We start from the raw sequence: 15,443 nt of genomic DNA, 5'->3' as shown, positions 1-15,443 counted from the left end.
GGGGGTTGCTTGCAATATTTTTATGATAGGGAAGAAGGAACAGATGAATAGAAACAAAGAAAAAAGCAAAAGTACAGCCAAAGATTCTTAAAGGTTGTGGAGAAACAGTAAAAAGAGGCAGACAGTAAAGTACCTCAGAATGAGAGATTTTTGGGGAAAAAGCAAGAGGGGAGCATGTGGGAGTCATTACAGAGAGGAAAGTGGAGGAGAGAGATGTCTGAAAGCTACCCCCCCATTTCTACTGCAGCAGGACTTTTAATCTAGGGTCAGGGAGAAGAGGAGTCTGGGCCTGGAAATTAAGAATAAATAGGGTGTTCAGAGAGGATGGCAACTGATCAGTATGAACACTGATGCCTTTCACCATAGCACTGAACTGAGGTCAGTGTGACTCACTCAAAGAGTGCAATTTGCCATCTGGATGGTGCTGACTGTCTATTCCCCAGTCCTAACTGGGGTTAGGATATTTGCCTCAACTCAGCCTGAAAGTACTTGAGACAGCTGGCACCAAAATGTCCCTCCAGTTTCACCCTTCTCAGCAGAGGACACCCATAAAACTGTGATCAGGGAGGACCCTCAGCCTGCTACTGTTAGCACTGTAGGTTGCCCTAACCCAGTGCCCATCTTCTCTTCCCAATCCCTGAACTTAGAGGAAGGAAGAGTCCCCCAAGAGCTTGCTAACAGTGATGCCAGTGTTTGTTGCAGAGCTCTTGTGCCTCCCAAACCCCATTGCTCTGTCCCTGTACACTCATCATCCCTAACAACGATCCTCCCCGATTGTCTGGCCCAAGACTTCATCCAGCTCCAGCTCTGGTTCCCGCTGTAGCATTTTCTGCTGCAGATCAGTGTAGAAATCGACTCCCTCAGAGACTGAAAGGAAGGCCTTGCCTCTGGGCTCATAGTAGCTGCTTATTTGCTGTAGGAAGCACTGGTGGTGCTGAGGCTGATCCTTGAAGCTCCCATCGTAGCCCTTGATGTGGTTCCTTTTGAATTCCAGTATCGTCTTGGTGTAGGTGTTGAGAGTGGTGACAGCAGAGGCCATGCAGCAGGTAAAGGAGGCCCAGGCCATGCTACCAGAGAGACACAAAAGAAGCACATGCTGTGAGAAGCCAGGTAGGGTAAGGAATTGAACACTGTGACACACCCTGATCTTCAAGGCAGAAGCTGCTGGGCATGGACATGAACTAGAATGACTAAGGCTCATAGAATTACAGTTCTTGGGGGTTATCCCACCACAAGATCCTTCTTAGATCAGTGGGTTAAATACTGGTCATCCCTGTCACAGGGAAGGGAGGGATACAGGGCAGAGGAAAAGGGCAGCAGGGACATCTGTAATTGGTCAGAGCAGGACAGCACAGCTTGGAAGCAAGTTCTGTATTACAGGGCTGCTCAGTGTCTTCCTGCACATGAGGCTTGTCTACTTGAGTGTAACCAGATCGCCATGCTGACATTTGATGTTCATGGGTGGTACATGACTGGAGTGTTTAAGTTAATCAGTGTGGTCATCATCAGTACAGCATTGCAAATCGAACCTACACTTTCTATGGACACTTGGAAGGGTCATCCAACTGTTTTTCAAGTCAGATATGTCATACCAGCTGTTGTTGGCTACTTTATCCTTTAGAGAAAGGCACCCTGAGCCACCTGCTTTTTGCAGCTGCTCTTCCTGGCTCATAAGTGACACCGTGGTCTATCACCCCCTTTCGCTCCTTCCTGCATGTAGTATCATCTTAAGAGGACCTTGGCCTCCAGTGCAGCTGCCATTGTACAGCTGGGCCAGCACTGGAGAAGATGGTGTGACTGCTGGTTGTGGGCTGGGCTGTGTCCACATCTTTAAGCATATGTCTAGATTTGGTGTTGCAGGAATAGGCCCTTTGGACATTGCTTAGTGAAGATGCCAAACCAGCATGCAACTTACTAAAACTGCAGAAAAACAAGGCATGTTTGAGAGCATCATCACAAGTGTGACACTGCCCTCTGCACACAGGGAAGAGCTGAGACCAAACAGGGCAAACCAGCAGAGAGGCAAACCTGATTAGTCAGTAGGGTTGAAGGAAATTGTTTAGGTGTGACCCCATTGTTTTGCCAGTCCTTTGGTAGCTACTCATTTAAGTAACTCAGCAACTGCTTATTAAAACGGGATAAGGAAAAGACAAGAGATTAGTAGTAGGAGAACCATATCTTTGGAAACACAGAAGGTCAAGAAAGGAGGAGGAAGCAGGTGGCATGGCTGAAACCCAGAAGGCTGGGGAGGTCAAGATGGCTTCAGAGCTCACGTACTAGAACGCCCAGCCATAGTCCCATGAGTGCGGTCTCCAGTCCTCTGGTCCCAGATTAACAGTTGCCTGGAAGACTTGACTGTACATCATGTGGGCCACCATCCCAAGGAGACCTGGACACAAAAAGCAAAGCAAATAAGTTACAGCAGGAGCCAGAGCAGCATACTTCAGCCTTGTGTGAAAGAGGAGGCTCTCCTGCTTCTGTGATTCCAAGCCTACAGTAATAAGCTTACCTGACAGCACCGAGGAGACAGCAGCAAAGGCATTGAGCTTCATCCCACAGACAGGATTGCCAGTATGCAGCATTTCCACTGTCAGGAGGATGAAGCTGATGAGCAGCAAGCTGATGTACAGCATCTCTGATCCCAGCGACAGCCACAGGATTCCTGCCAGGAATACAGGATGAAACCATGTTCAAGAGAAAGTACCCCCCTTTCCCAACTCAATCCTTAAAGGATGTACTTTGGGAAGAAGGGAACAAAGACAAACAATAAAGACCCAAAAGCAATTGCCCCAACCTGTGAGCGAGGACTCAAAGAGTGCTGAATGGAATAGTGTCTGTCACAGAAGATGGCTTGGCTAGTCTAGCATGGCAAAGCTGAAAAGAACTAAAATGCCATCTGTGAACAAGTCAACATTATTCATAAACAGCGAGGAGGAAAACAGGGGGGAAAAGACAGGGGAAGCTGTTGAGTATTAGCATAAAACCTAGTGATCATAGACTGGCCACAAACACATCTGAGCTCTAATCACAGCAATGTAAGCAAACGATTTTTAACCTGGGACTCAACTAGTTAAGAACTATATGGTGCATCCACAGCTTTGTCAGGACCTGGCCTCTGGAATTCAGGAAACCCCTTGCAATCCAAATCCCCAATTAAAATGAAACACATTCTTTGGGGTCGATAGCCAGCTAGGGCAGTAACATTCACCACTCACCCTGCTTCTTGAACAGAGTGCAGGTACTTTCATGCTGGGATTTTGAGTGGGATTTAAGTGATACCACAGTGCACAGCTGAGCTCAGTTCTACAGCTGTGCAGTAGAACTTGGAGGAGAATGAGAAAAGGCATTCTGTAATGTAGGGCTGTGGAAAAGCACAGGATTCACTGAGGAAGAAACATTAATCTGACAAATGAAGCAGCACTGTGAACACTACTGTTAGCAACTATTAATGGCTGTAGAGGAGACATTTAGCTGGGGAAAAGGAGTGTGAAGAAAACCCTCATTAATGTGGCACTGACTTGAATACTCAACATCATTAGTGCCATAGAGTCACCCAGCTCTTTAGCAGAAATTGATGAGCTGCATTCCCTGTTTAAAGGAGCTGGCTTGCTTGCTGTAGCACCATCAGGGAGAATAGTTCATTAGAGATCAGACTGCCAAAAGTATTCTGAAGGTTTCAGGCACCACACATGCACAGAGACCTCTGCATCTGGCCTTTCGTTGTGAGGCCAGGCTCTCCACAGATGCTTTGTAATTTGGTCTTGTAATGTTGATTATGATTTGTGGAGCTGCTCTCCACACACTCAGCTTGGCCAGCCAAGCCCAGCCCACAATCAGCAGTCACACCACCTTCTCCAGTGCTGACCCAGCTATACAATGGCAGCTGCACTGGTCATCTTAAGATGATACTACGTGAAATTATGATGATACTACATTCTTACAATTCCTCAGCATTTGTTCCAGCCCTTGCTCTCATGGCTTGAACGCTGACACTGGCTTTGCACCCCAGACCTTTCCCTTCACATACAAACATCCTCTGAAATGACTTGCCTTCAGCCTCCATCTCAAGGAATAGTTAGCAAGCCCACACCAGTTGAAAAGCTTTCATTAAAGTCTCCATAGCATATGTATACATACATTGAAGTATACTGAGGTCATCCACAGGATAATTCGAAACATGTGACAGTGACAGGAGGGATGATCTCTCCTACCCAAATGATGTTTTGTATTTGATGAGGCAAGGACTTTACCCTAAAAGGGTAACTTTCAGGTGTCCTGTTCACTTACCACAAAGTAAGAGATGATTCGGCTTCTAGACTCACCACACTAGACTTCACCCAAACTGAAGCACTGAGTTAACACGCAGGCTATGTGGGAGGGACTGCCCTCAGGTAGCATCCATCTCTTCCCCCGGACTACAGCAAGATGACAAGCTCTGACTGGGAAAGTTACTAGATGAGAAAAATCCCACTTCATATGGGAGGGGGTCTGAGGTTTCCAGCACTGATTTCACAAATGGCGATGGTTTACGCAGATATCTGGGTCAAAATCTTTGCTCTTTTAGCAACCATGAGGCCAGGATTTCATGCCTGGCTCTTTGGGAATCTGTTGTCCTCACACAGGCAAAATGTTGTGGGTCCCCCGTTTCAAGTAGACACACTGGGCAGCTACAGTGAGATATGGGGATTTGCTCTTACCTCTCTCTGCTGGTGGTGAAAGCTCAATAAAGCTGCGGCATTTCTCTTCTGAAACACAAAATCAAAGCTATTAGTTTACAAAACAATGCAGGGCACATAAGGGAAAAAAAAAATATCTTCATCTCACTTTCTTTTCAGTGCATAGATCCAGTCATCCCTGAGTCCAGCCATCAGATCTTCTCACCTCTGGTCTTTTTCTAACTATCTTTCCAGACTTTCACAGAGGCAAAGTAGGGAAAGGCAAAGTCTGCCTGGAAAACTAGAAATTGCCTTTCCAGAAAAAAACCTTCAGCAATTCATAAACCTTATGAGCCTGTGCTGAATATAAAAATTTTTTGCTACTCATTGACAACATTACTGATGGTCAGGTCTATTAGGAGTGTAGCTTATAACAGATTGCAGACCCACACTTCTGCTGAGGATGTGAATTCCCACTCACCCCAATCTCAGAAGAGCAGTTCTAGCACTGCTTCTCAAAGAACAAAGAAAAAAAAACAAAAACAAAAACCAAGCTTCCCACATAAAATACTTCATGACAGAGATATAAGTCTCTCTTCTGTGGCAGAGATCATACAGAAATATGATCCGCTGTCCTCACATATTAGGCATGCTATTTCGACAAATTGTGTTCATATTTGCTTTGTTTTTTATGTTGGCCAGGCACAAACTACTGTCTTAGCTGAGGGTCCATCATTATTATCTGTAAGTTTCTCTTCCTGCATACTGCATTACTGCATTTGAGGGTCCTCTCCTCTACTTGGCACAATATTTTCTCCCAGACATTTCCGCTTCATGTAAGAATCTCATTTTCCTAATTTCTATCCCCAGTTCTAATCTTTCCAAATCTCCTGTGTTACTTCTGTCATCCACAGCTCTCAGGATGCTACCCAGTTTAGTGCCATCTGCAGTTCTCATTAACTTGCAGTTTGCTACTTCACCTAGAACTTTAATGAGGATATTCAGTAATGGCTCATCTAAACTGATCCTGAGATTAGCCTCAATAATGAAATCCTTTCTGCAGCTTGGCTCAAACTCCTTTTGTTCTTAGTAGCCCCTTTTATATTGTTGTTGCTGTCTATGCACTTGCTTCAAAGATGTGCCATAGTGGTTGGGTTGTACTTGATTTACAGGAAGCAGGAGACTGAGACTGACTGTGCTCTACCCCATGCTCTACCCCATGCTCTGCTGTGATCCAAATGTAACATGCTCTCTGTGTTCCTTCAGGCATTGGGGTTATCCCAGGACTGCCCAGTGGCCAGATAAGTCTTTTAGAGAAATCAGTCAAGGGATGTACTTCCATTCCCACAAGCACCATGGAAACATACCTCAACCCAAACACCCAAACCAGTCCCAAATAAACACATCTCCTTCTGCAGCCTGTCTAGAAACCCTCACAACAATTAGCAGCCTGCCCGTTAGGACACGAGAGTTTCAAGCACATTCCCTTCTGCTCCAACCCCCGCTTCTGTCTGCTTTTATTCACCAGTTATTTATTTTCAAACTCTGACAGCAACAGATAAGAAAATTAGAAATGTTCTACTGGAACTGTGGCTTGCTTAAAGAAGATGAGACGTTTGTCCTTGGAGAGAGCTGAAGAGAGGGCAGTGGGCTCAGGGGAATGGGCCTGATGAAAGTGACTTTCATCACTATATCCTTAGATGCATATCTCTCCACTGGCCACCTTCTGGGTCAGTTCCAATCCTTGATGTGTGTGCCAGGCCGTAAAGAGCATCTGTGCACTGCAGAGCATCCACCTGTAAGGGTGTAGCACAGGTTCCAGCAGAAGGACTTCAGTAGATCTGGACAGGAACAAGTCAAGGGTGAAGGGAAGCACTAAAGGGTTCTCATACAGGTTGCACAACCAGTCCTTGGCACTTCAGGATTTACAGTGCCAGTCCCAGGTGGTGAAAAATCACAAATGAAACCTGTCACAACATCACAAGAACATCTAAAACCAATTAGAATATTGCTGCTCTAATCCTCAGGTCAATTTGCCTCCTAGCTTCATTTTCTCTGGGTTCAAATCCTCCAGGTTTTCTCTGTATCTATAAGTAGTAATTCTCTTTCTCTCTTTTATTATTTTTTTTTAAGAAAAGCCCAGTCTCTGCTTAATAAAACAAAACCTCTCTGTTTGGTGTTTTAAGGACAACACGAACTAATGCAATCCTCACGGTGACAGCTAAAAATTGACAACTCTGCATAAAATCACTGTACTTAAATTTTTGAGAGGACATGCACAAATTTACCCCAGAGAGCATGAAGTAAGCTATGTGTAGGAATGGAAACATGGGGAAAGGGAAAGGAGGGTCACTGAAGTTCCCATCAGGATGGACAATGCCATCACAAAGTCACTGCCATCACCACCACCATTTGCATTCCACAGCCCTTGTTCCAGACTGAAGGGCACACTAGAGACAACCATTCTCCTTTTCCCCGCTCTGTGAACATTTCAGTGAAGGACAGAAATATATCAAGCACAGCAGTGCACAGGGCTTTTGCCATCTAGGAAAATGAAGAAGACTTTTCTCCCAAGTGTTGTCAGCCTGTCACCTCTCAGTTTCAAACTCCTGTGGAATAAATACAAGGGAATAAATTGTGGTTGCCTGAGCAAGACACTACCTGGCCCTTCCATGCTCTCTTCACAGGAAAGCCACATTCCTGTGTGGAAGTATCTGAAGGCAAAACGGTCATCTCCAGTCTCCCAGCTGTAGTGCACCACATCCTCAGATGAAACATTGCTCGTATCTGCATCAGATGGCATGGGGACACCGATGCACTGGGTGGCTTTGCTCTTCCCACACAAAGGTTTGGGCACTTTCTGGGTCCCGGTGCACCAGTAGCTGCCAAGCAAGGCAGTGGTGGAGAGGGTGAGAGCCAGCAGGTTCAGGATGACAGCCAGGAAAGTACGGTGCAGTGGCAATCGCTTCAGCAGCTCCATCTACAACACACAAATGGGAGGGACCGTCACACCAGCCACTTGTCCCACCTAGCCTTACAAGTCCCAGCTTTTCCCAGCATGCATCTGTGGGGAGGGGTTATGAGGACTGTCCTCCTCACAACATCCCAACAGCTCACTCATCATGGCAGAAGCATTTCTTGAAAGCCAGGGCAGTGGATCAATATGTAAGCTTTGACCATTTCAAAGTATGCTGAATATCTGTACTGGGTAAGAGAGGGTCATCCAGCAAACACAGCAGCACTGAGTGCATTGAGGTATCTGAGGTATCTGAGCACATGAGCAAAATGAAAAAACATCATATTTACTCCATCTCAGAGATGATAGAAAAAAACCTGTTAACCAGCTTCCTCAAACACCATGAGTTGCTCTGTTCAGCTAAATGAGAAATCTTGCTGCCAAGTGTCCCAAAACACTTCTTCAAGCAGTTAATTACTGACCCTATGGAGGTAGAGAGTATAGTCATTTCACAGTGGGGAAAGGCAGGAAAATGTTCCCATATTGCTGAGGGTTGTAGGACACACATGAAAGCAGTGGCCTGCTCAGAGGAGACACCCAGCTATCCAGACCTGGCAGCTTGAGTTCAAACCCCAGAGCAGCACCTCCCACCTGAGCCCTGACTGGCACTTCAGAAATCTGGTAGGGTGGTGGGATGACAGCATCTCTGCTCTCACACAAAGTGCCAAAGGTTGGGGATTTTTTTATAAGAGCAACCATTATCACAAACATTCTTCCCAGTTTCATCTCATCATTAAAAGTAATTCAGAATGCAGTTTGGGAACCAGGGTCATGTGGACTTTCCCACTCAGAGGAAAGCTTAAGACCTTAGGATTCTTGCAAAACCCTTCACTGACTTCTAAGAACCCCAACCTATCACTCCATAGATTGATTAGGTATCATCTACCTACACATCAACTTTCATGTAATCAACGCATGTCTCTTCCCACGTGGCACTCCCTATGTTTGGCACAGCTTCATCAGATACTCCCACTCTTTCCTATTTATGACTCAAAATCTATTTGTCCACGAATAGATTCAGTTTGTACAGACATTGCCTGCTGCTGGTCCTCTTCACTTAACTCCGGCTGACTCACCCAACGTCGAACGTGTGAGAAAGACCCAGCATTCTGCGGACACCACTATAAATAAACGATACAAGAGCAAGCTTTGCATTGTTTGTGACTGCACCACAGCTAAAAGTGGTGCAGTTAGAACCGTATTTTCTGCTAACCAGCAAGCTTGGAAATGTGGTCAATAAAGATGGTGCTGAAGCTCCTCTTGAAAAGCAGGACTTCATTAGCATGTCATCACACTGAGAAAGCGGTACCTGACCCAGAACAGCCTCACTGAAAGCAAGAAAATACTCAGCTCCTGAAAATTTCCTGTGTTGTTTTATGCTCTGGCTTCTTTTGTCTCTTCACCAGGGCATTTCATTCTTGCAGCAATGGAAAAGCTGCACCCTGGAGATGGTAACATCTCAGTGATTCCATAGCTAATGACTTCTGTGATCTGAAAGCATGTTGGATATCACCATTTTTGCAGAGTAGATACCTACTAGGACCAGTTTCTGGCTAAGGTTCATGGCACATTTCTCACTGAAAGTTTTTTTCAGTGGAAAATTTGGCTTATGACTGAAAAGGAAATTGTAGATAAAATTGTTCTCCTCAAAAACATGATTTTCCACCTGAAAATAGAAACCTTCAGCACACAAAGTTTTTCAGATTTTCATCAATGCTTGATTATAAGAATTTCTGTCATGAGGTTTTGCGCTGTTTGTGCTTTTATTTAAAAAAAAATCCACTCACAATATTGACAAAAATTATCTTTCTAATTTAAATCGTCAATAGTGGAAAAAATGTTCTCTCCAGTTGATTTGTGACAGTAGTTGAAAGGCCATATAATTTCAAGAAAAGTGTTAAGGAAAAGAAAAAAAATACAAGAAACAAATAAGTCAGAAGAAGGAAGTGGATCAAGAATGCAGAGGACATAGGGAATGAGAAGCAAATCTGAACTACTTCCTGAAAACATTATCGGAAAGCTTCCCTCCACAAAAGCTAAGCACTCACTGACAATAACTGACTATTAATATCTAGATAGCCCCAAAAGGAAATAGAGCTAAATTTACCTTAGCAGCAAGTCTTCAAAGTCCTGTTAATTTGATGATGAGCAGTATAGGAATGGGACTCACGCCTTGTCTGCTGTTTTGCTCATCTCTACATCCTCCAAGAAACCCAATTGCTGCAAAACCCCTTTCTCTTTTGTCTTGTCCCCTCCTCCCTTGCCTCCTCAGTGATTATTAAATGCTATCCCTCTGATCAGCAGCTGTTTTGTGGAAAATGGTCATTTTGTAATCCACAATGCAATCACAGCACAGCTGTTCTGGGAGATTATATGGGAGGCGATTGATGCTGTGGGTTGGGATTAAGTGGAGAACAGTGACCCGCACTGACTGAGTAGAAAGTTTCTTTAAAACACAGAAATATTCCAGACATCCCCATGCGGTGGCTGTTTGGGAGCTTGTATGGAGTGAGCTGGCAGATCTTTGGCTTCAGGGAATAAGTGACCTTGGTTTGGAAACCCACAGCAGCCTTGTCATCAGGTCACTCCTGTCTCAGAAGAATGGCAAAGTCTACAAGCCTCCCAGCCCTGGGATATCTTTCTGGCCAGACCTGGCAGTTGCAGAAAGGGGAGAAGATATAAATGAGGAGAAGGAAGTTTATGCAATTCCATCTGCTCTGAGGACCGAGGATTTCAGTCACTGAAGAGATGCCAATGCAGCTCTCCCCATAGGCACTGGAAATTCTGATGCCAAAAGGAGCCCCTTAGCAGAAGAGCTGCTGAGTGGCAGACTGGCACCATGGCTTCACCACCACGATGGTGTTGTGAAACAGTGACAAGTCAAGTCCAGTACTCAAAGGATGGGAGAATGAGGTAGACTGTCTGTGTCCCTTGTAGTCGCAGTTTTACCAAAATGTGAAGTTCACCGGGAATCCTAGCTCCCAACAGGTTAACATTGGATGAATTTGGGAACCTAATAAGGAGAGACAGAGATTCACACTCATCCAAAGTCCCCTCTGAGCTCTTGTCCTGAAAGTTTAAAGGCTCCCACAGTATCTGAAGGTGTTGATACCTCTTGTTTGGTATCAAAACTGTGAAAAGTAAAAATGACATCACCTCTCATGAGAATGCACTGTCACTAGAGGGCATGGAGCAGAGCTGCATTGAATCAAACTGCAAGGGAGAGGAGCACCCCAAAGGTACACATCCTGTCTTCCCCACAAAGGCTTTGCCCAGTGCTAAGTGGGTGAGACTACCACCATCACTGGGAGGGAGCAAGGCAGATTCCCTGCATGCCTGCCATGGTGCTCTGCTGGGACAGAGGAAACCAGTGGTCCATCTGCTCTCATCGCCCCACTTCCAACACCAGAGCTCGGAGGCTGGAGGCAAGTGTAGGAATAGTTCTGGGTGACAGCACAGTCTGTGACAGCCCCATACAGCATAAACAGCAGACAGAGCCCACATGTTCATGGTCCAGTATGTGGGCTGTGCTATCCCAGGCTCCTGACCCTTCCTGCCCTGAGCAGAGCAGGCAGTAGCTCTGTGGTTAGTGTAATCCCAGTCACTGCATAAACTCCTCTAATTCAGATAATCATTTTTAAGACGGACTAACTGAAAGCAATGCTAAATGTCTCTGTGCTCCGTGGACTGCCTGCAGGTTTTTGATTAATAAAAGGTTCTGTTGAAACAGATGTACTTAGTTTATTGAAGTAGGTAGGATAACAGCTGATGCTATTTAAAAGGAGAGTGCATTTCTTTTTTCTTTAATTGTTCAGTCTGCATCTGGGCACCCTAAGTTTGACTTCTAAATGCTTAGTAAAAAAAAAAGGCTGGTTTACAGGCTCAAGAATAAATAAAGTCCATCTCTCTACTGATAATCCTTAATGTTAACACCTTTGTAATTTTAAGCTTGATGAGAATATCATTAAAACCCAGGAGTCTATGTCAGTTTCTAAAGCTGGGATCATGTCATATATATTGATGAAATGAGACTGAGTTAGTTTTATATGGATAAGAATTCAGGTAGGTAAATAAATTTATCAGAAATATACTATGGTTTCAAAATATGCATATAGCAGATTTAGTATTCTGAATAATGGCAGATATTTATCCTTCCAGAAGATGGCAGTCTTTCTCTGGTCTTCTTTTTGTGAGTCTCTACTGCTCGTGTGTGTAATGGGGGAAGCAACACCAAAGTTTAGACTTCTATTCCTTCCCTTGAAATTTCCCCCCCACCTTTTTTTTTTACATTTTTATAAACACAAACTCTTTACCTTGACTGTGATATGGGAGGTAGGTCCTTCTCTTGGAGTTATCTGAGCCTGGGAACACTTGAAATCACTGAGGAAAGCAAAAAAAGATGAATGAACGCAAGAGCTTAACAGGTCATTTGCTCCACCTTCTGCCCTATTTTTTCTAATACTTTTCCCAATATTTTGTCAAGTACCATATTAACTTTCCCCAGATCATTGCACACAGCTCATAGAACACCAACACCAGAACATATTTCCTAATGTTCAACAATCTTCCTTTAGCAAACTTCCCTTAGCAAAATTATGGGGGGTTTGTTTGGGTTTGGTCTGCATTTTGGTTGATTCTTTTTAAAATGTCTATTCAAACCTCACTCTAATCTGACCACTTGTGGAAAGAAAATCAAGCTGTACCTGTCTTTCACCTACTGTGTGCATTACAGTTTTCTCATCTTTGTATCTGATATTTTCCACCATAACTTGGCTTGGCTAGAGTTTTTGGATGTCTCTTTCTCTTTGAACTCAGCAGCAGCCAGTCCCTGGTGACTTGTTTAAAATTCGCCCATTGAAGTGAATGCCCATAGCAGTTGACTTCCTGTGCAATCAGCCAAGCCCTCGGCTTATAGAAACAAAATAAGGAAACAAAATGCAGAGCATAAGCTTAGCACAGCACCTCTGCGGCGATTGCCAGCTCTAAAAAAGCCCAGGCACTTACAAGTGATGCATTTTTATCCTGGCTCTATCAGTATCTACACCCTGGCTTTGGGTGTATCCTGTCCAAAGCGATACACTCATCTCCCAGGGATGTTGGTGGAAAAGAAGGGCAAGAAGACCTTACCAGATAAGGCCCAAAAGTTGCAATACTTAACTGGCTGGTCTCAAGAGGCACACAGCTCTTCATAGCCCCCCATGCAGCAATCCTCCAGGGATATCAGGGATCATATGCTGTCCTGACATTGGCTCTTCAGCTGACCTGAAGAGGAAAAGAGAGGAGGAAGAGTGACTAGTTACACCCATAAAGTCTCTCTGTGAAAACTGGACAAAGACGGGCTAATACTCACCCTTCATTCCACACATTCCTCACACATGACACTTCTCACTGCTCCTGTTTTTGCTGTTCTTACAGGAAGATCATTCAGTACTTCAGTCCCCTCCCTCACTACCACATAGAAAGCAGGATGTCTCCCGAGTGACAGTGACTGGAGAGAGCCAGACTTCTCAAACCCAGTGACAGACTGCAAATGCCAGATTTCTCCCTGAGCTCTGAATAATTCCACTCAGATTGTAACCTTTATTTAGCTGTTTGCATGATGCATTAACTCTTGCTCTAAAAATGACCTCAACAGGCATATTTTTTCTAGTCTAAGCACATTTAAAGGTGAATTCCATTTTTAAATATGAACAGCTTACATTGCTAGACATCAAGACTGTGGCAGAACAGAAATAAAGATTGAATTGGAATAAGTAAATCCATCTTAAAGATGGACAAACAAGTCCATGAGTTCGGACCTAACTACTTTCTATTTTTCTTCTACTATTTTTTTTCTTAATACAAGACTTACTTGGCTGAATTTTTTTTCCTAATCTTCATGGTTATCAACCATTCAAAAACCACGCAGAAAGCAGACATGAAAAGAAAAAAAAATCGGACGCAGCAACACAGACTTTGAAGTCTCAGTAGAAATTCCAGGTGTTTCAATTTCTGAATAAGAATTATAAGACTATATATTATATATAAGGCTAGGGGGTTGCTTTTCACAGAGTACTTAAACTCTAGCATCTCTAGGATGTGTTCATCTGAGCATACAGAAAAAAAAGGTATGTAATTTAGCTAATCATAAACTGTAAGCAGACAAGAAAGTCCACATAATTTTACATAGATCTGTAAGAACGTTAAAGAGGAACCAGTCCCGAAAAGGGTCCATACAACCCCCCAAGTAGATAACCACTTACCTTATCCACTGCTCACTATCCTCATCTGCTCTTCTGAGGCATCCAGTGAAAATACCACAAGGTGATTATGGACTACCCCCCTGTTTCTTTCTCTCTGACTGAACAGGTAGCAGCCAAGAAATTCCATGAGATCTGACCAGATGCTTTGAAATGTACCAAGTCTGTCATTTTATTGATGGTTTAATTCCTTCTGAGCTCGCTAAATCATCACTGCACCTTATATCAGCCGCAGGATTGGCAGGGTGTCCACTTCTGCAGAATGCATCTTTGTAATTTGGTAGTCCTGTTTGTGAAAATTGTTTCTAGTTAAAATCTACCACTCATGGGATCTCAGTCTGTTACTATACAGAATCACTAACACCCAGACTCAATGACTGTCACAGGCTCACAGAATTTTTATCATCAAGAGGAACCATTATAACAACATTGTCTTATCTCAGGGGTGACAGAACCCACAGAACTTTGGATAATCACTTCTAGTGGTACACAGAACTCCTATTGGAACTACAGCATGTATTTTATACAACTAAGTGGTATTGACTGTGCATCAGAATATGATGGAGAACCCATCACATCCTTAGAAAAGTTATTCCAATGGTTAATTAACCTAATTTTTAAATTTTGCTCTTGGCCTATAAGCACAGTGTCTCCTTCAGTTTTCCAACCTCATCAGGCTGCTCCAACACACAAATAAATAGCCACTGAAATGATTTCCTAAAAACGTTATTGTAAGAGTCACAAATCAATGCATTTCATTACAGGCACTCAGTGTGATTTAACCAGCTGGCTCATGGCCCAAATTCCTGGTTCTGTACTTGGCTCTGACACATAATTTTCCCCTCCCATCGACCAAGTCATTAGTGGTGCGTTTACACAGCAGTCAAAGCAGTGGCAGCGATGGGGAGTAAACACTCAGTGCTTGTTTTAATTGGGTCTTGCTAGGAATTTCACTCCAGCAAAATGGAGCACAATGCAGGGTACAAACCTCAGCCCAGAAATGGAGTAAACTGTGCTGAACTCCGCATTGCCGTGGCTGGACTGATACTTCAAAAATAGTTCTTGTTTCCATACACTATAAAGTGGGGTGTTTGTAGTCATTCCCACAGATACAAATCTACAGCACAGCTGATCCTTGTTGATGTTGGAATCAGCGCAAAGACAGTGAGAGACATTCTGTTTTTATAATGACAAAATTCAAGGATCTAAAATTAATCTGTGCAAGCAGTACATCACATGTGCAGGTGATCTTGCAGTCAAATAATTGTTTTGTATGTTTTAAAGCAAAAAAAAAAAAATACAACAACACAGTTGAACCACACTGCACTTTAGTTTCACACATGGAAATGAGAAAGCCAAGCAATTGTTCTTTACTTCAATTTACCTTTTCCTCCATTTCACCATGGTGAATCAGAATAAGCAGAGTTAGAGGAAGTCTTCAAAGATTATCTAGTCAATCCATCTGCATCAGTATGACCTAAGCACCCTGAAGAACTTCAAGCCTACTGTTAAAATTTTCTTCAAGGGAGTTAC

The 15,443-nt window shown here is 43.7% G+C and overlaps 1 protein-coding gene across 1 annotated transcript; it reads right to left on the bottom strand.

Annotated features, from left to right (window-relative positions):
• Positions 1-66: 66 nt before the first annotated feature.
• On the bottom strand, positions 67-14,268 carry GSG1 (germ cell associated 1). The gene is made up of 8 exons (XM_064655239.1): positions 13,914-14,268; positions 12,830-12,933; positions 11,985-12,051; positions 7,317-7,635; positions 4,698-4,745; positions 2,510-2,662; positions 2,278-2,389; positions 67-1,067 (listed from the first exon to the last, which is right to left on the bottom strand). The coding sequence occupies exons 2-8, from the start codon at positions 12,859-12,861 to the stop codon at positions 755-757; spliced, it is 1,044 nt and encodes a 347-aa protein (XP_064511309.1). The 5' UTR covers positions 12,862-12,933; positions 13,914-14,268; the 3' UTR covers positions 67-754.
• Between the last annotated feature and the right edge of the window lie 1,175 nt (positions 14,269-15,443).

The sequence above is a fragment of the Pseudopipra pipra genome, chromosome 5 (assembly GCF_036250125.1).
Source record: "Pseudopipra pipra isolate bDixPip1 chromosome 5, bDixPip1.hap1, whole genome shotgun sequence".
Lineage (NCBI taxonomy): Eukaryota > Metazoa > Chordata > Aves > Passeriformes > Pipridae > Pseudopipra > Pseudopipra pipra.
The sequence above is the reverse complement of the archived record's forward strand: the minus strand, read 5'-3'. Positions and strand labels throughout refer to the sequence as shown.

What these genes read in the sequence shown, in the direction of transcription:
- GSG1 (XM_064655239.1), bottom strand. Translation starts at nt 12,861, where the DNA reads ATGAAGAGCTGTGTGCCTCTTGAGACCAGCCA. An exon ending in CCTCCCATATCACAGTCAAG is followed by an intron (nt 7,636 to 11,984) that starts GTAAAGAGTTTG and finishes TGTGTGTTGTAG; the next exon opens with ATGGAGCTGCTGAAGCGATT. An exon ending in AGAGAGCATGGAAGGGCCAG is followed by an intron (nt 4,746 to 7,316) that starts GTAGTGTCTTGC and finishes TTTGTGTTTCAG; the next exon opens with AAGAGAAATGCCGCAGCTTT.